The sequence below is a fragment of the Protopterus annectens genome, chromosome 1.part2 (genome assembly GCF_019279795.1).
Source record: "Protopterus annectens isolate FY-2018-M chromosome 1.part2, PAN1.0, whole genome shotgun sequence".
NCBI lineage: Eukaryota > Metazoa > Chordata > Ceratodontiformes > Protopteridae > Protopterus > Protopterus annectens.
In genome coordinates this window covers 361,640,956-361,667,642 of record NC_056727.1, presented here as the reverse complement: position 1 = coordinate 361,667,642, position 26,687 = coordinate 361,640,956, and the positions used below count along the sequence as shown (strand labels likewise).

Genomic DNA, 26,687 nt, shown 5'->3' with positions numbered 1-26,687 from the left:
CCGATGCCCAAAATACCGAGACCAAAGACCTGAAACATCAAAAAAAGAAAAAAACAAAACCGCGAAATTCAAAATCGCGAAAAGTATACCAAACATACAGCACACACATAAACATTCACACACCCTCCCCCAGAATACAAACAAGCCTACACTACAGACAAGCAGGGGGGCAAGCCCCCCTACAACCCCCATGTGGGATGTTTCACCCCCCACACCCCCCTACTTAAATATTCTAACTCCAAGGTCACACTACACATACACACATGAAAAAACCACCACACGCTACCATTCACCTCACACACACACATCACATTCACAACACACACTTACACACACACTACAACCCCTAACCAACACACACACAGAAATACTTAGCTTACCTTCCACCTACCCATTCAGAAATCTCAACACCAGAACTGCGAATTTCAACATCTCTGATCATCGGGATTTTGAAATTCGCACTTCTGATCTTTCGGTATTGTGAGGTTTCGGCACTCTGGTCTCAATAGTTTGAAATTCGAGATTTCAAACTTTCGAGATTGTGTAGTGTTCCCATATATATATATATATATATATATATATATATATATATATATATATATATATAAGCAAAAAAAGATCTCACATTAAATGCTTGCACCAAACTAGAGTGAAACTGGCACTATAGGCCACCATTTGTCAAACTGATGGTAGTGGACATTAGATGGGAATGGAAAGCAGATAGATTAATAGCAATATATGGATATGTGATATATAAAGAAAAGGACAAATTATTTCAAAAATATTAGAATATAGTATAGTAAATATGGATAGAACAGTAACAGGAGATTTTAATTGTGATTTAAGAAGTAAAAAGAAAAAAAAAAACATTAGATAAGAAAGTAATGGTAGCAGTAATAAAATGTGGAACACTAGAATTATGGAATCTGAATAAAAGTACATACCAGTGAGGAAAATTCCAAACAAAGATAGATTATTTTCTGTTATCTAAAACCATGAGAACTTTGATAGATGAAGCAGTAAAAATAGGATTTTGGGATCATTTAGCAATATGGATTGAAATTTATTTATTTATTTATTTTACATTTGTTGACCGGGCTAGTCTTACTGGACATATATCCGTTTTCAGTAGAGGCCCGGGGAGAAAAGCTCCAAATACACGAAGTAATACAATTATTACAAAAGACCAAAATAAGCATAATACAAAAGTACCAGTGTAGACTTATATAGCAATTTACGAAAAACTAACACTGACAAAAGTATGTCAATAGAGCAAAAGTCAGAAAAAGTAAAATACGTGGTATAGAATATTCTGAAGATAGATTAAATAAAAGATAGATAAGCAGTACACAGGTCGGAAAAACATATGTGACAATAAACTAGAATGCTAAGGTAGAGTCAGTATCAAGGATAAAACAGTCAATAATTAAACCTATTATTCAAGGACCCGTAAGGAGAGGGGAACTTGGGAAATAATGAAATCATTTCAGTCAGGGTAAGCACAAGGGCATAACCACCGGGATTTTAGATATTCTTTGATGCGTCTTTTGAAGTGGGATGTAGAGTCAAGGTTAGTTATTTCATAAGGAGTTGATTCCAGAATTTCCCTACAGAGTTAGAGAATAATGCATCCCCAGCTTTATTATATGATTTATTTAAGGCAACAAGGAGTTTATTAGCAGAGCGTAGTGTGGATAGGTTTTTATATGGTGAAATTAGTTTTTTGAGGCTAGGGGTAGCATCAGGGTAGAAAAGAGACTTATGAGTGATAAGTAGCTGTTGATAGAGTATGTGGTTATTTAGCTCTAACCAGTCTAGTTGCTTGAGGTTGTGACAGTGATGAGTTCTGAAGGGGTTAGCAGTAATGAATCTAGTTATACTATTGTAACAGGTGGATAGTTTGGTAAGGTTGGATTTAGATAAGTTTGTATATATAGCAGAGGCATAGAAAAGGGTAGAGATCAGATGGGTCTGGGCCAAGGTTTTTCTGGCTGCAGGGGTAAGAAAGGATTTAATTCTGTAGAGAGAACCTATCTTTTTGTTAACTGATTTAATGGTATTGTTAATATGGTCATCAAAATTAAGATGGTTGTCAATAGTAACACCTAACAGGCGAGTGGTCATATCTGGGTTAATACAGGTTGCATTATTTGAGGAGATAGTGAAGAAAGGAGTTGGAGATTTGTGTGTAGGAGTAAAGAGAAGAAGTTTTGTTTTTTTGGCATTGAGAAGGAGGGAGTGTTCCATAAACCATCTCTCTACGTTATGGAAGACTGCTAAACCATCTCTCTACGTTATGGATGAGAATAAAAATATATATACATTGGGAAAGGAATTAAAAGAATTAATAAAAATGAATGTAATGAGAAAGGTCAAGATCATATAAAAATCCTATGGAAAGATCATTTGAAAATGAAAGATTTTTATAAAAAGTGGACAGAATGGTGGATAACATTTTAAAAAAGAATGTATTTAATATGGTAAAATAGAAAAAGACGAAAAGATAAAAAGGATTATAGAGAAATACAAAAAGCTATTTTAAAGAGTCTTGATAAATACGAAAGGGAATATTTTAGAAAAGAAAAGATTTATCAAAACAATCAAGAGAAAATTAAAGACTTATTATAGAAGCAAAATATTTTTACAAGGAAAAAAGGAAGAAGAATCACCACATTTAAGTGTAAAAGTAAAAGAAGATAATAGCTTAACGAGGGATATGAAAAAAGAAAACAGAGAAATATAAAGAAAATTGTAGTTATGTATGTGAAAGAGATATAAAAAAGAAAGGAATACAAAGGAAAAATCAGAGGAGGGTAAAACAGTTACCAGAAGAAATGAATAAAGGATTGGAACAATAAATTACAATAACAGAAATAGACAATATAATAAAGAAAACACATGTAAGTTCACTAGCTGTACTAGATGGTATAGGATATTTAACATATTAGGAATTTAATGCAATGGCAAAAATAAAATAAATTTTAATAAATATATTTAATGAATGGTTAAATGATGGGATTAGTTATGAAGAAATATGTAATGGTGTTATGAGATTTATATGGGAGAAAAGAGAAAAAAAATAGATTAAAAATTGGAGGCCAATAATGTTGAATAATAGTGAATATAAACTATTTATGAAAATAATACAAAAAAGGTTAGAAAATAAGTTGAATTATATAATGGAAGAAGACATTTTATGGGGTTAAATGAAAAGGAAGACAAGAGTTATTGATGATAATTAGGGAAATAGTGGATGATATTAAGAAAGGACAAAAATTTATAAAATTAATAGTGCCTGATATAAATAAAGCTTTTGATTCAATAGAGCATGATATAATATGGCAAACTGAAACCAATATATGCCAATGCACCACGTCTCTTCAGCTAAAACCACGAACTTGAATGGTAAAAAATAGATACTTTAATGACAAACCATACAATGATAGCACTTTTGTTTAAATCTCTGTTAAACTTCCTCAGACATTTGAAATGTATACATCATTTCCTTTTATATCGCCACTTTGTTTCCCATTGGACTCTCATTAACATAAATTAGCGTATACATAAATAATACCATTTGAATCTATCTAAATGCATATTATCAACCCAATATGTGCATTTGCTCACAACAACTTGAAATACTGCAGCAATGTACATTTTAAAAATACTGAATTTGCATTTAAAATATTTAAAACTTTTAAACCTTAGAATTGTTTAAAATGTCATAAAATTCTTTTTTACATATAAAAATATAAAAAAATGTAAGAACTGAAATAATGTTGCATCAAGATGATTTTGAACAAGAAAAAATGTAAATATTCACAAATAAATAAATGTAAGAAGATATAAAAAACTGAACAACTATACATAGCACATAAATAACTTAAAATGCATGCCATTAAACAATTTTCTTTCTTTGTAATGCTTTTAATTTTAATACAGGTGCTATAGAAGTGCATTCATTAATCCCTGGCCACTTAGCTTGGACTCTAATTTGCCATTTCAGTTCTTTGAGTTCTAGATATGCCCCTCATGGTTCCTTTTCCATTATGCTTACGTGGTCTATAGCCATAAAAAGGAATTGATGGCTAACAAACTCACTGACATGTTTAGCCAAAGCATTATTTAAATTAATTTTCTTTATGGCATATTCATGTTCATATACTCTTTGAGTGAGACGCTCAGTTTTTTCAATATAAAATACTGGACAAGAATTACATACAGCTAAATAGACCACTGCTTTTGAATTGCAAGTATATTTGCTTTTTACAAAATATTTAACATCCCTTAAGTAAAAACTGTCAGCAATATTGATTTTATGGCACCAATGACATGCCCCACATTTCGATATACCCTTTTGTTGAATTTTTTTTTTTGTGTGTGCATGTGTTTTTTTTTTTTTGGTGTAATGATTTTCGCAAGAGTGCATTTTCATTTAAATGCACTTTCGCTTAACTGGGATTACTTAATATATATATATATATATACATATATATATATATATATATATATATATATATATATATATATATATATATTTATATGGGTCTATATCAGAATGTCGACTGTTCAGAATGCTGACTTTCATATGGCCGACACCATATGATCGACATTCCGAAAGACTGACATCCTGAAATAGCACCATTTACCTACCCGTAAACACAGTAAAACTGCGTTATGCAGGGGGCAAGCACCCCTGCATCCCCCACACCCCCTGATACTTAAATATTCTCACTCCGAGATCGCACTACAGTGCAGGAAAGGGGAATCTCCCAGTCCCACAGTGTAGCAGGATCTCCGCTATCATTTGTCAGCATTTCAAATATATATATATATATATATATATATATATATATATATACATATATATATATATATATATATATATATATATATGTGTGTGTGTGTGTGTGTGTATATTTTATCATATATACATACATACATACACACATGTATGTATGTATATATATATATATGTGTGTGTGTGTGTGTTTGTGTGTATATATATATATATATATATATATATATATGTATCTATATATATATATATATATATATATATATATATATATATATATATATATAGCTGTACTTCACTTACCTGAAAAACCACATCACCAAGTCAGAATGTCAGTGTTCCAGATGTCGGTCTTCTGGTTTGTTGGTGTATTCGTCTCAGTGAAGTTAATGTCGGCGATATGTTGTTTTTTTCGGGTAAGTAAAGAAGACCCATATATATATATATATATATATATATATATATATATATATATATGTGTGTGTGTGTGTGTGTGTGTGTGTGTGTGTGTGTGTGAGTGTGTGTGTGTGTGTGTGTGTGTGTGTGTGTGTGTGTATGTATATATATATATATATATATATATATATATATATATATATATATATCTATCTATGGGTCTACCTGAAAAGATCAAAATCACACATTACCGCCCGAAGTGATGTAGCAGAAACCTCACATAAATGAGCACTTGGAACACTGATAAGGATCTCCAATAAACTAACCACTTGTCAATCACATCAAAAAACGATGTGGGGGGCTGCGCCAAAGCAAATCAAACCCATGGAAGTGGGGGGTTGGGCCCTCCATACTCCCCTAACTAAATATACCAACTCCGAGATCACACTACAATAGGGAAAGGACAACATTCATCATGATGGCCAAGTGGTTCTTTTCCCACAGTAAAATTCCCGTGTTCCAAGTGTTCATTTATGTGAGGTTTTGGCTATATCATCTAGGTCATGTTAGATTCGGTAATGTGTGATTTCTGTCTTTTCAAGTAGACCCGTATGCACACACACACACACACACATGCACACACACACACACACACACATATATATATATATATATATATATTTGTATGTATGTATATACACATACATATACAGTACACACACATATATACATACCACAATGACTGAATAATATATAGAAACAAATAGCTGTTAATGTTCACCTGGGTGAAATATCTGCACATTATTTTTCTGTCTGCAGTGGCATGGGCTATAAATACTGCAAAAACATTAAGTGCTGCTAGAACTAACAATTTTTCAGCTATAAATAAAGTGTTTCTTCTTATAAAAGATTTAATGCTTTAAAGTGTTGCTTGTTGTTACAATAATCTAACACGAAAAATCATTACACCAGCTGCATTTTGACTATACTGCTGCTCAACCAACTATCCTGTGCTACAAAGATACTTAATGTACTGCTCCATAATGTTACTGCAAGTGCTTTGAGCAAATGTCACTTATATCATACCAGGAGTTACTGTTTTATGATTCAGCCATTCAGTAGCTGAGAAAGCACAGCTGAACCAGGAGGTTGAAAAAAAAATTATTAGAGATTTACTGCAGAAATCAAGGAAGCAAGTGAACAATATTTCTCCCAACTGCTGAAATTGTTTTCTTATGTACTTTTTTGTTTTTTCAAATACTGGTGTACATGTCTTCACTTGCTTAAATGTAAACTAAAATGTAAAGTTAAAATGTAAATGCTTTTGCAAGATACACTATAATACTTGCTGGGGTGGGAGTTAGTCAAGATTTACTGCCTGCTGGCTTATGCATTTGATTGTTTAGGTTTGCCCTTGAGAGCAACCCTGGTCCATCAGGAGTAATTCCCTGAATAATTCCCACATTTAGAGTTGCTACTGCTATAATTGGGGATTGTACAAATATGGGAAGTGATTCAAAGGCAGATTTTAAAGTGTTTTTGTTTATACTCTGCTGCATTACTATATACCCAGTGCTATTAAATACCAGTGGAAGCCTGCCTAGTGCTTCACTTGGATGCCCAGATGATGTTACACCTGGATAAGCACAACCTGTTGAAGCCTTGTTCAGATAAAAAAAAAAACAAGTTTTGTTTTGTTTTTCTGGGCAGATCACCCTTTCTCCACCATGTATTGGACTTTACTCCCCAACATTTCCTTGCTTGAATATATTGACTCCATCAACACAATTCTGTGAAAAAAACAGAAAACTAAAGCATATGTGCTTCACTGCAGGCTCTGTAACTAAAGGATCACCAGCCTTGATTTTCTATAAGAAAAAAGACAGTCACACACACACACACACACACACACACACACACACACACACACACACACACACACACACACATATATATCTATATCTATCTATCTATACATATATATATATATATATATATATATATATATATATATATATATATATACATAAATGCATAAACTTTTAAGTCAATTGAAAAATATATAATTGAATCTGCAATGCCATAACTGATATATTTTGAGCTTTACATGATTACTTTTGTTATAATACTATTTGATTCCATATAACTTGGAATCACACTAATTCAGTCAACGGCAGTCCCTTCCCTGTGACTTGCATTTTCATGAGTTCACTTTTTTGCCTGGTCTCTTGCTGCAGAGTTTCTCAGTATTTGCTTTCTGTTCTTAATGCCCATCTAGAGAAGTGTTTGCTCTCCATCCCAACAACAGTTATTATTCTCCTTAATGACTTTTCTAGACATTACAGGAGCTATCTAGGTGTTAAAAACAAATGGATTTTAATTGATCTGTATTGTGTAGACAAGGATGTAGTATTTCATTTTTGACGAGAACATTTTCTGCTTCATCCCAAGGGAATTGCTTGCCTTCACTTCTGATGGTGTATTCAAATATTTATGGTTTTGATTTTGTGGCACTAAAAACACTATATAATGTTATGCTCTGGTGAGCAGCAGCTCTGAAGTGCCTTCTGGTTTGTTTTATGCAGCAAGGCAAGTGTGTGTGTGTGTGTGTGTGTGTGTGTGTGTGTGTGTGTGTGTGTGTGTGTGTGTGTGTGTGTGTGTGTGTGTGTGTGTGTGTGTGTGTGTGTGTGTGAGACACTTGCATATGGGAGCATAGGGTACATCCTAAAGTATTGAAGAAAATTACAGTCATGTGGCCTGTGCACTGAAAATTTAATAACTTGATAATGGTGACACTGGAAGATTGCAGCAGGGAGAATGTATTGCAGTCTATAAAGATGGAAGAAGGGAAACAGATGTTGTTCACAGATCAATTCCTGCAGCATGAAGAGTAGGAAAGCCCTTGGTGTCAATGTTGAGTTAAAGAACTGTTAAATAACTTTACAAGTCCTAAGGCAGCAACAGACCTGGATCATGTTCAAATGGGGCCCTAGGTAAGGTAATCGGTCAGGGGCCCCACATACACAGTCTCCCCCAGCAGCCATTCTAGTGTCCCAATACTTGGCTATTTCTCTATAGTTACCATAAACACCGTTCAAACCTCTCAGTGTGCATACTGTTTTCTGCTTTATTTCTACAATACTTATAGATATTTGGATTTTATTTAAAACTTTTATTTCAAATTTCATACCACAAACACTAATAGACATTTGCTAAACAAAGCAATGCAAACAGACAGCATTAAAACTTCTCTGCTCTTGAAACTCACATTCATTGAAACAGTACTGAAACCCACATTAAAAAAATGCATCTGGTCAGTGGCAAATTAAGTTTACCTTTGGGCTGTTTTCAAATCATAGGCCTCTTGCACACATTTTTAGGATCATGCAAATATGCACGTGCTCATTGATTCACCTTCCTGATTGTATTAAATTATATCCATTGTATAATACACCACCTCTTGTTAGAGTGTGCTTCAAATTTGTAATTTTGAACATTTTTCCAGTAAACAATGAAACAAAACTCATGAACCAAAAATGACAAAACTGCCCAATTCAGAACATTTCAGCCATAAAAGGACACTCAAACCTCTGTCATTACAATCCATCAATATCAGTCAATATGCCCAATCTCTGCAGCTGGACAGGTAAGGTAGGTGTGTGTGTGTGTGTGTGTGTGTGTGTGTGTGTGTGTGTGTGTGTGTGTGTGTGTGTGTGTGTGTGTGAGATCATTGTGTGAGAAGATGAACAAAAAAGTTTTGCTTGACTTTTCATGCTACTTATGACAATATTTCACTCTTACAGTGTGCAGTTGGTGATGTAGACAATAGAGTGACAAAATATTTAAAGACTTAAGAGTCAGATTCAATAACACCTACACTAAGTGTACACTAAGTTTACACATTCTGTAGTGAAGAACATCCCTTCCATATGTTTGTGCTTTCCAGTCACTCAGAAAAATTATCCTAATTGTACACGTAGTCTACACTTTGTAGTAACCTTTATGAATCCAACTCAGCATTTAAAGCTGAAAAAAAATCAGTAGGAAAACTAAAATTAGGAGGAAGAGGGTGTGAGTTATGCTTGTTGTCTGTTCACTCAGAACAGTGTACACTGTGTAGGCTTTACTGAAACCCCATGTTAGTGTTCCATGTGATTTATATGTGTATCTGCAAGGAAATTAGACAAAATGAGTCACTAGGTTCAGCTTTCTCCTACAATATTTTTCTTTTATAAAAGTTTGTTTAGGGATATCTGGCTCAGGCTCAGCTTACAAGTATATTAAGTGGACTCTGTTTGGTCTAAGTGGGTGTTGGCATATTTGCTTTATACTCTCTCCCTCTGTCTGTTTCTGCTTATTAAAAATATTGCACATTCTAGCTAGCCTTAACATTGAAAATATGTTGAATGCTAGTGCACGGTAGAATAGTTGCAAACTCCTCAAATACAAGCATTCTAGTTTTACAGCAATCAGTGGCACCTTTAGTATGGGAATCCACAATTAAAGCAGTTTTAGCAGGGACAAAATTAACAGCAGGTCTACATATATCACTCATTTTAATATTGAATCAAGTAAGATACAGAGACATGATAATATGTATGGTGCAAGGAGAAATGTATGAAAAGGGCTGCCTTCTGATTCAGAGACAAGCACACAATAGGGCAGTTGAAAACATTAGTGTGTGTCTGTGTGCATGTGTGTGTGTTGCATTGCATTGGACTCCCATGTAATACTAGCTATACATAACTACATTACAACTAAATTACTGCTGACAGTTATAATATACAGGCTTAATGTATCTGAATTAAATTTGCCTTTTTCCATGCTTGTAATCTCATTCAAATGTGTGCTGAATCCCAATTGCTGTTTGTTGTACATTGTACAACAAACAGCAATTGGGATTCAGCACACATTTGAATGAGATTACAAGCATGGAAAAAGGCTAATTTAATTCAGATACAGTAAGCCTGTATATTATAACTGTCAGCAGTAATTTAGTTGTAATGTAGCTATGTATAGCTAGTATTACATGGGAGTCCAATGCAATGCAACACACACACACACACACAGACACACACACACACACACACACACACACACACACACACACACACACACACACATACACACACACACCTGCTTACATTATTTGTCTGTCTGTGCTTTACTGTGTTCATGTGGACTGCAGCACACACACACCTGCAGAAGCAGCTTGAGAAACATGTTTTTGTATTTAAATTGTGTGCACGGAATGTGGAAAGGAACAGGTCTGTGCGACGTTGATGCATTCACAACAGGTATATGAGGCCGGACACAAAGTGTAGTTTTAAACAACACCCTTTAAAAAGCACAAGTGATTTTTTTTTTTTTTTTTTTGCTAATTAAAAAAGTAAATGTGACAGTCCCCCCTCCCAGCCATCGGGGGCCTTGTCCCAGCCAGTGGGCCCATGGCGACTTCCTTCGTCACCTGGTGCTGGATCCAGCTCTGGGCAGCAGCGTTTCCTAATGCTGAGGTATTTACAGTTAAATCAGATAGGTTTCACTGATAACAAGAGAGCAAGCTAGACCCAATGGACATAATCAGGTTAAACCTGCATAGTTCCATGTATCACACTAAAATGGAGGTAGCTAAAAGTTATCTACTGATAACAAAATGGGTACGGCAATGAGAAAGGAGATATAATAAAGACTTGTAGTAAAACATTTACTTCAATATCACTGAAGGTAACTGGTCTCAAGGATTGAAGATGGGACATTTCCTCCAACAGATTTATATGTAGTTTACAGAGGAACTGGAATAGAAGGAAAGCTTTGCTTAGATAATACACAGATATTCAGTAATCTGGATTCTCGATGTATGAGAATGCATGAGCAGAGAAGGATGAAAAATAGGAGGAGCAGTCAGGAGTAAGGTGGGCTGATGTCACTTACATACACACACACACACACACACACACACACACACACACACACACACACACACACACACACACACACACCTACTCATATACGTGCACATACACACACACACACACACACACACACACACACACACACACACACACACAGATACTCATATACATGCACACACACACACACACACACACACACACACACACACACACACACACACACACACACACACACACACACATATGTGCACATACACATACACACACTCACACACACTCTCACAAACACACAAAGGAAAATCACAAATAATTCAATGATCTGAATTAAATTCAAGAAAGTGAAGATGTACTAAACCTAACCAAGAAGGAAAGTGGATGAGGATAATCTTAGTTGCTGGAATTTGTTCCTCACATCTTGAAGATTTATAGTTAATTTCTGACCTCTTGGTAATATGTGAGTTGAATCTTTATGTTTTCCCCATGCCTGTTTGAATTTTTTTAGGTCCCCCTGTTTCCTCCTACTTTCTGGCAGAACTGTCTGTTCTAAACAGTATATATAGGTATGTACAGCAATATATAGCAATCATATCTTTAGTCAAAATGATGTTCTGGAAGTAAGAATTTGTCAGTTGCTGAAGGCAGCATTCAGCAATATGTGTGTGTAAATGGTGATCAAAGAAATTGTTTTCAGTCATCAAGAATCTGCTGCCATCATATTCTCCAATCAATATGTCATCAAAAGCCATCTAGCTTCATCTGTATTTGAGAACACTCCTCTTTCTGTCTGCAGTCTGTGTGCCTGTACCTTCATGGTCCTTTATGTTCTCTGTCCCTCCTGCAGTGACTCTCCTGTGACAGGCATAGACACAATCTTCAGTTCTATCCACATCATTCACTGGAGGTGTCACCTAGTCCCCAAGGTACCATGTTACTTTGTTTCCACTGCTTCCAAACCTTATGTGTGCTTGCTGTTTGTACAATAACTGTAAATTATTTTTGTATAAAGCAAGATATCCATCCTCTTGAACTGTGTGCCCACCAATAAGAAAAAGAGAACATAGAAAGGTCAAGGTTGCTCAGCTGCTATGCATTATATATCGATATAACATTGTAATAAGGTGACGCACTGGCTGCTCTGTAGGGACAGTGCATGTTTTGTGCAGTGTAATATCCTTAGTACACAAATCTGTATGCACTTACAAGTGCAGTTCCTTGTGTATGTGAGTGCAGCATGACACTAGATAGAGGATAACAGCTAGTCACACTAACATGATACATAGTGCAATCTGAGGTGCTGATAATAAATTCCCTTAAATCTCTCTAAATTAAGTTTTGCTGCAAATGGTACACAGCACTGTGCCTACGTTGTACATGATAGCTGTACACAGTATTATACTTTGCAAGGCACAGACTAAGCTAACCATGCTAGAATATTCTTCTTGAAAGGTTAAGATTTTACCATATTCTAGTTGAAGCTGAAATGTATTTTTATATTTTTCATACTTATATTTTTCTCATCTCTCTATCCTTCTGCATGTGTTTAAACTTTCATTCTGTACCTTTTATTACATTAGAGATGATTCATTCTGGTCTAATTGCAGCCCAGGTATCTGTTTTTATACAGTTTTTTATCAGTATATCACTTAACTTGCACTTACTAGTTTAATGTTTTCATATCATTAAGCTTCATTCTGTATCACAAGGAAAAATATGACTTAGTAATGAAGAAAGATCTACTCTCCCTTAAAGTCAGATATTAAATTAGTGTATGAGCCTATCATTTGTTCAGAATTTCACTTGATAATAGAAATCTTAAGAAACATGTATTTTAAAGATCTGTGGTACAAATGGTTAACCGTGAAGGAGTTTATTTTTAAATCAATTTAAAACCTGCCTAAATGCTATCGCCTACTAAACGCATTTGTCTTGCACCAGAAATACAAGTAAAACTAAAATGTGTTGGAAATTCCACCGTTGTATATTTAGCCCAAGTTATTACTACTTACAATGATTAATACTTATTGAAATGGTTAATATTTTACTGTGTTCTAAATGAAACTCGTGACTTGCATTTTCATATGTTTAACCCTCATCATATGTTGCAGTATTCAGCTGTCTTAGATAGGACAAAAATTATATACAAAATATATGCCCTTATAAAAACTATTAATTCTCCAATGCCACTTAAATTATGATTAGCAAGAAAATACTAGAGTTTGCTATCTGACATAGGGATTACTGCTATATTTACAATATTTGGTAATATGCGTCATACTTGCAAAGACTCACCAGTAGTTTTGGAAACAGTTTCTGACCCAGTACATTTATCAGCTTTATCCTTTCATATCTGTTTTGTTTCAATAAACATAACCACCATTTCATTCCATCACACAAAAATTCCCAGTCTATGCAACCATCTTTTCCATAGAACTGCCCATATAAACAAACATTTTTCACTTAAATCCTATATTTTTCCCATTCATCCACTGTTTCTCCAGTGATAGCAATGTCTGTTTGTTTGTCTCAATGTCCTAATTATTTTATTTTCTGAATTGCTTCATCCAGACAATCAGCAGTCATTTTGCCATTCCAGAGCAATTTCAAAGTAATAGAAAGTGAAATTTTGCTTTTGATTTTGTTTTTCTTATTTCTACGAATCACAGCTGAGGTTTGAGTGTAGTGTCAGATTTGAGTGTCATTTATGAGTAGTTATGTTCTACAAATACTGGTCTCCCAGCAACTGATAATTTTCTCTCTCTGGTTGCCACAGCTTCCACAGACCTGCTGTATTTTGTAGTATACCAAAATACTATCGATAGTCAGTCAAATAGGGTTTCCCATATTTGACTTCCTAGTCTGGAAATAGGAAGCATCTCACACACGCTGTTCCCCATTAAGCTTTTGTGAGTTCAGTCCACTCACCATTATGAGTTTCATATGTTTCATCAGATCTGTCCCTTCTTCATGTTTGGGATGCATGGTTAGGCTTAAAAAGCCCCTAAATGGTTGTTAGCCTAGTACATACCTATGAACCTACAAACCTTTAAAAATATAATACATTCTCAGCTTTTGATTTGTCATATACTCCATCCCTGTCTATTGCTGCTGAATTTATTTAATTTGCTTTATAGCCTTAATGTAAATTTTGTATTTTTATTGTATAAAAAGCTGAATGACTATGTGCTTGTCATATAGGAACTCCACTTCATTCACTGAAACCACTCCATATGTTTCATACATATGTCAAACTATCAAATCATATTCCAGCTTTGAATCTGTATGGATTCCAAGCAATTTGTATCATCCACAACATTCAACCCTAATACTTTCTTGGCATCTCTACTTGCTGGACAAGGAACATTGTGGTCACTATGGTCCATCTCCCAACTACATTCTACTTCAAAATACTTAAATTCCAACAAGTACTGCATTTCGTCCAACACCAACCAGGAGATGTCACCTTTTGTCTTTAGTTTACCAAAAATTAGAATAAGGCTACGTCTTTTATTGTACTATTTAATGGTTTCAACTTTTACATAAAAGGAGAAACCCTTTGGAAGCAACAAACTTCAACAAGCGCCAGATGTGCATCTGCTTCCCTGGAAAAAAAAAAGATCTGATTGTTGTCTGCAGGATAGGGAGAGGAGGGGGAAATGTTAGCTCACACTGAGTAGTTTAACTGTCTTGAGGTCATTTCCCTAATGAGTTTAGAGAGACAATTAAGAGGTTGACCAGTGGAAGGGTGCAAAAATAGCAGTAATGTAGGCCTTCTGCTAGACTGCGGTAGTTGATTGAGCGCTGCATCATAGCACGATGCTCCCAATGTACTGTGGAGTTGATGACCTCATCTTCAGCTATGGTCAGGAGCTTCAGGTGGTGACTAAAAGGATGAAATCATGGGTTCAGGTAGTAGAAATGAGGTCCCTCTGAAGGGTTTCAAGATCATCATCCATCACAGATTATACAATGATGGGTTGTTGTTGTTATTAAAAATGTGCACACTGATTGGACAGCTCCACCAGCGTGCCCATTGTAAGTCAAGCATATGCCAATAAAAAAAAATCTTGGCACTAAAGTACCATTGAACGTCAAGACTTTTTTCTATTGAAATATGCTATGGAGGCATAATTCTCAACTGTTCAGATTTTTGCCTCATATTTTTGGTCTGTTTCTAATAAAATTTGTGGTTTTCTGACAAATCACTGAGGAGTGAAGTCACTAAATACATGCATTTAAGTTTCAGGCCTCATATATTTCAGACAATGCACACTAACACAAATCCTGTTATTCTAGCAGCTTTCTAAGTTTATAACAGCAACAATTATAATCTGTCCTTCATATCATTCAGACAATGCACTATAACACAAATCTTATTCTAGCAGATTTCTAAGTTTATAAGAGCAACATTTACAATATGTCCCAATTTTGGGGCCTTTGTCTCCCATTATTTAAGGCTTTGTCCAGGTTTCTTGAGCTAAGAGATTGAGAAATATGTATAGGGGGCAGACCAAATATATGAAAAATCAGGTGCATTCTGCAAAGCTAAAGAAACAGAAACATACCTGATTTTTCTTGTATTTCAGCATTGTCTCAGCAGACTCTCAGACCTCTGTACTGTCCAGATTATATAGTAAAAAAAACAAACAAAAAAAAAAAACAACAGAGATTCTTTTTTCTCTGTTGCGTCTATTGAGCAGCACTGATGTACTGTGCAAGTGTGGGAACATAAGTCCCATACAAGTGTGCAGTACATTAACAAACACGAAAGAACAATAACCAGCTCACAGGTGCGTGTATATTAGGATTTACCCACAGTTGGTGTTGTTTAATCATGAGGCCAAAACCATGGCAACCGTAGGCAAATCCTCTTATACCCACATTCACTCATCGGTTATTGCTTAAATCTAGAATCTGTCCCTGTTAGAATGTTTTCATACAGTTCTCATGCAGTTTATATACTGCAGAAATACCAGTTTTCTATGCAGTGTTGAACAGTTTCCGTAAAGATAAACTTGTATTGGCAAACTTTGCACTAGACTGTTCTAGATATGTTATAGTATGTAAGCCATAAAGCAGTAATTATATGCAAATATTTTTTAATGCAGCAAACATTTTAAGTTCTAAATTGTGGTGGCCTAATGGATAAGGTGTTTGCTTTGCAAACACAAGGTGCAGGGTTTGAGCCTCACAAGGCATAATTGGTTAGGCTTAAAATGGCTCACAAGGGCAGTTAGCCTAGTACTAATGTATGAACCTAATACAAAAGTGGTTAAGCATTTTTGTATAAAAGCACTGCATAGTTATGCAAACAGCACTGTGTAATTAAGGATAGCCTACCCTTTCAGGCCAATACAAGATCCCTCCAGAGAGGGGTTGTGTATTGGTCTAAAAGAGTAGGCTAGCCATACAGTCATATAACAGTGCAATAACGTCTCTTGCTTAAAGTTGCTTACCTTCTGTTTTTTTCCTCTCTCTGAGTATAGCTGAGTGTTGAAACAACGTCAAGAACCCCAGAACAGGAAGGATGAGGCAAGAAAATGCAACCAGTCACTTACTAAAAGGTTATCATTGACAGTATTATGAACTTCTCTGGAAGTGCTTAAGGGAAAAAGATAATCAAGATAGCAGCAACTAAAGTGGCATGCTGCTTGTATTAGATATACTGTGACAGGTGTCCAGAGGATGCAGACATATATATCATGAAAAAGAAGAGAAGCAAGATAATATTTAAGAAACCATAAAACATCTCGGTGTAAAAAGATACATTTACTTCTTATTAAGAGCCCATCTGATTTTTTCTTCATTATATATGATTTTTTTCTTTAGTTACATAATGCTATAATTTGGCTTCCTTTCCCTTGTTCAGTCTTTCAAGCTCATTCCAGATATGCTTGAAGATGCTGGCTTGCATTTGCTCAGAATTATGCTGCTCACTTCTTCACAGAGTAAGATTTATACACTTACTTATTTGCAAATTCTAAGATGATTAAGATTAGTACTTCTCTGGAAAAGAGCATGATAGGGAGTACATTGCCTGTTAGTGATCACTCTTCCTCGAAGGTGCAGCAGCCATGGAATGAAAATAACATTTTGGGGGGATGAGTATGAGTGTTTGGGGTTACCCCTTCAAAAATACACTTATCTGGCATGTTCTGCTTGCTCATTCTTTGAGGAGGTTGACCCAGTGCATTCCAAAAATGTGTACCGGTATAATAATTTATGAGCTCCTATGAGTAGTCAAGTGTGATGTGAACTTTTTGCTAGATTTATAGGTTCAGTCATTTATAAGCCTAGCCCTTTAGTATGAAAAACTATGCCTATAATTTTCTGTGCCTTTAACTATCCCTAGTTGACATAGTAATATCTGTCATATATCTCACGATCTCATCCATTCTGCCAAGCCATCTCTGAAACCCATCCATGATGTCTGCCTCCTCATGAACTGAGCCCTCGAGGTTTCCTCTTGTCTGTACTGGATGATGTGAAGAAGTCCCTGGATGCTCTGGGTGATGTGTCTGTCCTCAATTCAAGTCTCTCCCGTTCCGTGTCATCTCTTAGAATCTCCGTGTTTAGGGTTCTGAGATGCAGGAAAGCATGATCATGGCACTATTCATCATGGTGATCCTCACACATGGCCTTATGAAGCAGGCGGTATGTCATCTCTGAACAAGGAGTTCTTTCAGTCGGGCTAAGACATATTTTTGGTGCCTTTATCCTTTTGGTGAGTGAGACCCTTTATCTTCAAGCTGCATCAGGTGTCTGGTCAGATACATTCGAGCAGGTCTGGTCAGCTTTCAGTCGGCGGGCATTGTATGAGTGCAGGGTACCGGGGAGATGAGTAGTGGGATCGATGACCTCCCTTCATCTGATGGTCAGATTAGGCGATGAAGGTGAAGACGACTTAGTTAATCCTTCATGTGTCAGCGGAATGATGATCAAAAGGGCGTCCACTACTATCACTGATGACTTTTATCATGTGACTTGGTTGTCAGTGGTAGTGGATTGTCACCTATCTTTTACCTTAGAATTGTGGTAGCTTCGAATAACCATGATTAACTTCAGGCCATTTAACTGGTTTTTATGGCTCGTGCACCAGTTATCCTTCTCTGTGATTTCCTTAGATGTGTGTTCTGGTATAGGAATAGGTTGTAGAACAGTCTGCAAGGAACTGCAGTTCATAACAAGCTTGTTCTTCTTGTACTTCAGAAACTTGAGATTCAAACAAGAGGGACTCAAGGACTCCACCTGTGGGACACCACTTGTGACAGACTGAGTGACAGGCTTTGCTGACTTCGTGCCTCTGACCCTGTGGGTTCTGTCGGGCAGCCAGTTTGCACCAGTCTTGTGATGTATGGGTTTGTACATTCAAGCTGATGAGTTTTTCGATTGACCTGAGGGGGGAGTGGGGAAGCTTTACCTGAGCCATCCTTAGGTAGGGTATGGAGTGCTTCCCCCTCCAATGGCCTTGGTGATGCTGTCTCGAAAAGTTCAACCAAGTTTAAGAGGCAGACTGCCTGACAAAGCCAAACTGGGTTGGATCAAAACCAAACTGGGTGACTATGTCTGTCTTTTCCATTTCAGTCCTTTGTTATGATCTGTTCATTTATTTGTCAATGGCTTTTGGCTTTAATTGGTAATTTTTCCAGGGGCTGGAGGCGGTAAGTTCCAGGGTGATGGGAGGTCAGTACATGAAGATGGGACCACAGTGCGTCGCCGAGGTGAGAGGCTTATCTGAGTGTTGTGCTAGATTAAACAGCTGTTCCTCGTTGATGCTTTGAAGCAGTACAGTTCATGAAGCACATGGCGCCACATTTTTGCCTTAGTTTTGCCTTAGCTGTTTTTTGCCTTCTTGAGGGTTTGTTGGAGATGTTTGGGAGATATTGGGGGGCTGAATGCTTGGGGTTGCACTAGTTTGGAGGAGTTTTTCAGAAGTTTGGCTGAACCTGGTTCATAGTAATCCTCAAATGTGTGTAGGTTCAGTAATTTTCACATCATTTTGACTCTACTTCTGAGCACTCCTAGTTCTTTGAGGCTAAATGATTGTCTTTAGATGTCTTTTATAGTATGATTGTCTTTTTTTCTCTCAAAATTTTTCTAAGGAGTTTTTATGATTTACTGATAATGATCAAAGATATGCTCAGGGGATGTTTTTTTTTCTCTATCTTGATTTGTTTTCCTCCTTGTTGTTCTTTTCCTTGTTTGAGGCTGTCAGACTGGGCCGGCTGCCAGACTTAGTACTTCTTGGTAGAGTTTTGTTGTTTAGTTTTGGGAGTGGCTGAGGTCCTGTTGGTGCTGGTATTGTGCTGTTATGGGCATTTTGCGAGTGATTCAGCGGTTTGGTATGGCTACCTGGCCTTGGGGAGGAGATAAGTTTACCACTATCAGTTTTTGAAGAAATTTTTGAGTTTTTTTTTGTAGTTTTTTTTTTCTTTTTTTTAGGGTGGATGAGGCGGCTTCCAATGGGATGGTTTATGAGTGATCGTCTCAGGTGAGGGGGTACATATATTGATGTCATTTTTTGGGTGATGAGTAAGTGATGATGAGATCATGAGCAATGATCGTCTTGTGGGGATGGTGACTAGTTGTTCCATGGCATTTGAGTGAATGAACTCCAGGGGTCTTTTGGAAAGAGTGTTTGGGCTTGGTAGTGTTCCCCAGTCTATATTAGGGTAGTTGAAGTCACCTAGTATGATGGTGTTTGGAGATACATTTATCCCCTTTTTTTCAGGAGGGAAAATGTTCCTGAGTTTGAGAGAGGGTGGCCTGTATGCTACTACAAATTGCACGGCAGTCAAATTCAGTCTTAATTGCACCCTGGTGCACTCCCGATACATCGTTGCCATGCCAACCACCAGGTGTGGTGTGGGTGTCCTATAAATGGACCCCCCCCCCCCCCTTTCTTGTTGTTGTGTTGTCAGTTGGGATAGGCCGGATATGTGATACCTTGGGTGCTTGGGTGGGTGCCGGGGGAGCGAACAGAGTTTCCAGGTGTCACAGCACCACGAGACAGACCTCCATTGAAGGCTGAGGATGCGTGCATCTTCGCATCTTTGAGATTGGACTTGAGGCATTGAGCAGCAGAGTTTACCCTTTTTTTTTTTTTTTGGTTTTTTGTGGGTGTTTTTGGTAGAAAAGCCTTTTTGCCTTGCCTAAAAGGCACTATTATGGGCCAAGAGCCTTAGGACCAAAGGAAGCCAGAGGTGACAGGTGCGCCGCTTCTTGAAGGGCTGTGGTGGCTTGTCCAGCATGTCATCCCAGGCAGACAGACATTGGATCCCCTTTGAATGACACCAGAATTTAAGCCAATTATTAAAGCTGAGGCTTTAATAATTAGTGGGCTTATAACCTTCTTACAGTTTGACAAATCCACATCCCTTGTCCTAGGAATCTTTTAGAATGACTTGCTGGTAACTCAGTATGACCATCCCAGAAAAAAGAATGGCTGTGGCACAGAGGGAGAAAGCTCTGATTGTGACTCACATGACAAAAGCTTGAATAGTGGCTCAGACACTGGAATAGCCTGGTGGGAGTGAGCAGCCATTTCTTGCTCATCCATCCTGGTAGGGAGTAAGATGGCTTCTGGGCAGCCAACCACTTTACCACAGATGCAAGGTTTTGAGGCACGTTTTGGGCTGGAACTCTGGAACCTGGGACATGGGCTTGGTAATCCCAAATTGGTGACAGTAGCCCTCATCTGTGTGTGTGTGTGTGTGTGTGTGTGTGTGTGTGTGTGTGTGTGTGTGTGTGTGTGTGTGTGTGTGTGTGTGTGTGTGTCTCTGCATGCTTACATTAGCCCCCATAGGTTGGGGTTAGGACTGAAATATAAAAATTCCAGTTGCTGTCTGCATGATGGCTCCTACATCTAACTCAAGTGCCCAAGTGGAACAAATAGGCAGTTGGGTAATAGGAGACAATGATGCACAAAGCCACTGGTAAGCATTTGTTTACAAAATGGATTTCAGTTTTTTTACTATATCAGTTATATTAGGGGGTATATATACCACATCAAAATAATCTTTTGGCCTAGAAGGATAAAGCACTGAGTACAGCCCAAGCGAGGGATGGGAGTTTCCATTCCTCAGGGGAGATGCTTAGGTCTGGGCATCCCTCATGTTAATCTCCAGTGGAGATTGGGACCCGGAGGAGGGCTTTGTCCAAGGGGATGGTGGTGGCTATTGAATGAGTCACTGCAGAGGTTGGACATTACAGGGCAGTTTATGGAATAAAAGCATTAGGCTAAAAAAAAGAAAAAAAAAACAAATGAAACTTGTTGGGTGTGACCCCAGGATGCCCTTATGTACTGTTTTGGTCCCAACCCAATTAGAGATAAATCTGGGAGTAGAAGGAGGGATTGGTAGACTTGGTGATGGACAGGGACACTGCAGTGTGCTGTGGCATATGATGTATAGGGTGCATAAAGTGCACCCAAAAATAAATAAATAAATAAAACTCTTAGCCCTCAGGTAGAACAATTAAATGAATTAAAGTATACTAAAATGTCCCTCTCTGTCCACTTTCCTGTCCCTATACAAACCTTTTTGGTCTCTTTGTAGTGCTGACCAAATACTACTTGACATCTACAGACCTAACAAAACAATAGGTAGATTACTTTATAAATGCTTCTTAGCTCAAACTTGGAATTTTTTAGCCTAATGCTTTTATTCCAGAGCTGTAAGTTAACATACTTAATACAACAGTTGCACTTTTGAGAAACTATTTAAGGTAACACATTTTTTTCTTTTTGGGGTACTGGAGAGCCACAGCCTTTTCTGGAACCCAGTGAATATAAGGCAGAGTCAGTCCTGGACTGGACACCACTCCATTGTAGGACATACTCACACATGTACTTCATGGCAATTTAAAAGTTCTCAAATGCACCTGTCAGCATGTTTTTCAGAGGGCACAGAGATGCTGGTAAAACACACAGACACAGGAAGGACATAAATGTACTGTACAGAAGGTTCCACGGTAGTGAACTGAATCAGAGAACCAAACACAATTCTGTTGTACCAACCTACCAACCTAGTTAACACTTATAAATGATCTACACTGCAATCGTAGGACTTTCAGAAATGTAACATTTGTACATATTTCAGTTTTTATTTCAACTAGCTTAAGGACTAGTCTCCAAGTAATTTATTTATGCTATAATAATCAACTTCAAAGCAATTGTTTATGATGAAGCAGACAGTAAGAATGCCAGATGTAGATAAGCAGAATTCTTTTTTTCTATGCATAACAAAATATAAGGGCAAGATTTACAGAAAAGAAATGCAAGTCAAATTTATTAAAGTGAGGACCAAAGAAGGACGTGTGCTCTTTAAAATCATGCTTCTCTTTTAGAGTTAGTTATATTTTGCCATTTGTTTAGCCTTGAGTCTTCAGACTATGTATTGTTATCATTCAGCTAACTTATTAATTTGGGGGGGGGGGTGCTAACATACCTCCTCTTTTGTCAGTGGCCTCCGTTCAGTATTTCTCTTTTCACCATCTGTCTCGTACCATTTTCTCCCTTCTTCATTAGTGTCATACAGGTATGGGAATTCTGCTGCTTTCTTCTTATAGTTTAATAACTGAGCCAGCTCATCCATCCTTCCATATTGTCTTTTTTTTGGAAGAGCATGGCTAGTTAGATGATTTCTTTTCTCTCCGTATCGATAGTTCACGTCATCCGTACTATGTCTTTTGTCCCACCAGTCGTACTCTACATATTCTGGCAGAAAATTATTTTCTCTTATGTACCTGTTGACATCTTCATTTTCTGGATTTTCTGCTTGCATACTACTTTCTTTTTTATCATATGGGTGCCTTTTCCACCATAGATGTTTGTAGTATGGATTGTACTGACTAGCTACATTTCTTTCATCTTCATCAACCGGAGCATTGTCTTCTTCACTAGTGTATCTTTTGTACCCATGGTAATGCTGTTTTTCTTCACTTTCTTCACTACGATGTCTCTTTTCTTCATCTTTGTGCCATCTGTCCTCTTCTTTTTGCTGATTGTAATGTGGGTGTCTTTTCTCCTCATCATTATATTGTTTTTCTTCCTTACTCTCATTTTCTTCACTGTTTTTCTCTCGGCTGGTAATTTTCTTCCTTTCCTCGTCACTTTCCTCACTGTATCCCTTTATTCTGTCACCTTTGTTATGGTGCCTTTTTTCCTCACTTTTGTAATGGCTTTCTCCAATAGTATAGTGCTTACTTTTCTGTTCGACTTCCTCCTTACTTTCCTGATTGGAATGCTTTTTTATTTCAGTATATGGCCTGCTCTTTCTATCATTTGGCTCTTCATTTTCAAGCATCTCTGCTTTACTATACCTTTTCTGTCTTTCCTCATTATTTTCACTAAGATGTCGGCTTTCACTATGATGTCTTTTTTCTACTTCTTCAGACTCTTCACTGGGATGATATTTTACTCCATTGTGGTGCCTCCTTTCTTCCTCCTCACCCTCTACATCTTCACCATAGTGTCTTTTTTCTTCACTGTGGTGTCTCCTTTCTTCTTCCTCACTCTCTTCATTGCTGTGGCTCTTTTCTTTATGATGATGTTTCTTTTCCACATTATGATGTCTTTTTACTTCCTCCTCACTTTCTTCACTGTGGTGCCTCATTTCTTCTTCTTCTTCCTCACTATCTTCACTACTGTGTCTCTTTTCTTTATGATGATGTTTCTTCTCTTCATTATTATGCCTTTTTTCTTCTTCCTCCTCACTGTCTTCATTGTGGTGTCTTCTTTCCTCATCCATGTCTTCACTATGACGTCTCTTTTCTTCATGATAGTATATTTTATCCTTCCCATGGTGTCTCTTGTCTACACTATGATATATATTGTTTTCCTCTTCACTTTCCTCACTATGGTGGTTCTTCTTTAACTTATCATGTTGATGTTCTTTCTCATGGCTTTCTTCACTATGGTGCCGCTTGTCTTCATTATGCCATCTCAATTCTTCACTAAGGTGTCTCTTTTCCTCCTCCACATCCTCCTCACTTTTTTCACTATGGTGCCTCTTATACCCATTGCGATGCCTCTTTTCTTCATTATGGTGATGCTCTTCTTCCTCTTCACTTTCTTCACTATGTCTGCTGTCTTCACCATGCTGTCTTTTTTCTCCACTGTGATGCATGCTTTCTTCCTCCTCTGTACTATGCAGTGTTTTTTCAGAGTTATGTCTTTTGAAATCCTCTTCACTTTCTTCAGAATGATGTCTCTTGTCTTCATGACGGTGTGCATTTCCTTTGTTTTGGTCTCCCTTGTTTACTGTACTGAGGTATCTGTTTTTATTATGGTATGTGTCTTTATCATTGTAATGTCTTTTGTTGTCATGATGGTATGTGTTTTCTTTCTCCACAGCATCTTCAGTACCATACTTACTCTCTTCACTTGTGTACCTCTTTTCTTCATGGCTGTGTTTCTTTTCTTCTTCTTCTTCTCTCTCTTCACTGTGATCATTACTTTCTAGCTCTTCATTATCCTCACTCAGGTATTTCTTTTCTTCATCAGGATACTTCTTTTCCTCTTCCTCACTTCTTTCCCTACTGTGCCTTTTTTCTTCACTACGGTGTTTTTCATCTTCATTATAATGCCGTCTGTCTTCATTGTGATGTTTTTCTTCTTCTTCTTCTTCCTCACTCTCTTCACCATAGTGTCTCTTTGTTGGGCTATAATACTCATTTTCTTCTTCTTTACCATTTTCATCATGGTGCCTGTTTTCTATGTCATGGTGTCTTTTGTCTTCAGTAAGATGTATCTTTTCTTCTTCCTCAGTTTCTTCTCTATTATGTTTCTTTTCTTCACTGTGATGTCTGTTTTCTTCATCCTCGCTACTTTTGACGTATAGCTTTTGTCTCCTCTCCTCATTATCTTGTTCATCACTGTGTGGCCTTTCGTCTTCAGCATGATGCCCTTTCTGTTCAGCTTCATGTATTTCAATGTGATGTCTTTTTACTTCATTGTGATGTCTATTTTCTTCCTCCATCCCCTCCTTCTCTTCCATTTCAGCACTTTGATGTCTTTTTATTTCACTGTGGTGTCCCATGTTTTCCTCTTCATCATCTTCTTCTTCACTATAGTACTTTTTTGCTTCATAAGGGTATCCATTTTCTTTCCCGTCACTGTAATGCCCAGTCTCTTCTGATCCTTCAGATCTGTGAAAGTCATGATATTTTCTTGGTCTTTCATAGTATTTGGTATTTTCAGTCTGTTCTTGATTACTTTTCCTATCTATTCTGTGTGAGTTTTCTTCTTCACTGGATTGTTCTGATATATGATATGAGTGTCCATATTGATTTCTCTTCTCTTCTGAAGGCTCATTCCGTCTGTATTTCCAGTGATGACTCTTTGCTCCATAGCGCCGTTTTTCTCTAGTATCTTCATTACTTTCTTCTGAGTCTTTATGTTTATAACTATTCCCCTTCCAGCCATTAGTCATATCCCTGCTGTCACTGTCAAAGAAGTTCCTCTCATCTTCATTGTGTAACTGATACCCAAATTGTGTGTCGTCATCATCTTCTTCAGAACGTTCCTTCATGCCTCCTTGTTTATAATGTGCCTTTTTACTGCCAGGTTCATAATTTCCATACCCCATGTCTGTAAAGTAGTGCTTTCTTCCCTCTAGGACTTCCATGCTTTCCTTCTTATCAAGGTCATTTTGTTCTCGTTTTTCATCACCCTCGTTGCTCTTTTTCTCCTCCTTATGATACTTGTCTGTTTCAGAAGAATGTTCCTTATTACTACTAATATGAAGTTTTTCTTCCTCAGTGCTGGGGTCCCTACTTTCTTCATGATTTCGATCATGTTCTGCTTCTCCAATGTGCTCTCTTTTTACCTCCTCTTCATGGTGGCTTTCATCATTTCCATCTTGCTGATTAAGTAAATACCATTGTCTCTTTTCGCCTTTGGGTTCCCCCAAAAGAACATCTTCGTATTTTGTTACACCTCCATGATCACTCTTTGGCATGTCATGGTTTCCACCTAGAATGGAGGAAATTCACAAAGATAAATTATTTTACTGTAAAGATTATCTTTTATTATTTTTATTGTCAGGACATGCACATTTCATATCATACATTACAATTCTGTTGTTATATGCTACCTTTTATTCTTATGTATTTGATTCTGATTTTATATTTCACAGTATACGCACACATACACACACATACACATGTGTATGTGTGTGTGTGTGTGTGTGTGTGTGTGTGTGTGTGTGTGTGTGTGTGTGTGTGTGTGAGTGTGTGTGTGTGTGTGTGTGTGTGTGTGTGTGTGTGTGTGTGTGTGTGTGTGTGTGTGTGTGTGTGTGTGTGTGTGTGTGTGTGTGAGTGTGTGTGTGTGTGTGTGTGTGTGTGTGTGTGTGTGTGTGTGTGTGTGTGTGTGTGTGTGAGTGTGTGTGTGTGTGTGTTCCTATCCATAACCTAACCCTAACAGTATGCAAATTGGTTGAATTCAGCCCGTTTGGATTACTGTAACAAAAAAATATATACTTTTTTTTTCAGTGGGAGAAAGTAAGACTTTTAGGCTTTCAGGTAAGCTGGATATTGGTAGCATTTGATGGCTTATTGTATTTGCTATACATTATTTTAACACA

At 37.1% G+C, this 26,687-nt stretch overlaps 1 protein-coding gene across 1 annotated transcript in view; it reads right to left on the bottom strand.

The window, feature by feature from the left end:
* CHGB (chromogranin B) overlaps positions 1–26,687 on the bottom strand; it is a 404,164-nt gene that overhangs the window by 174,629 nt on the left and 202,848 nt on the right. Inside the window, exon 4 of the mRNA XM_044056428.1 lies at positions 22,551–26,077. Within this exon, the coding sequence (XP_043912363.1) occupies positions 22,551–26,077 (3,527 nt within the window). The remainder of the gene's footprint in view (positions 1–22,550; positions 26,078–26,687) is intronic.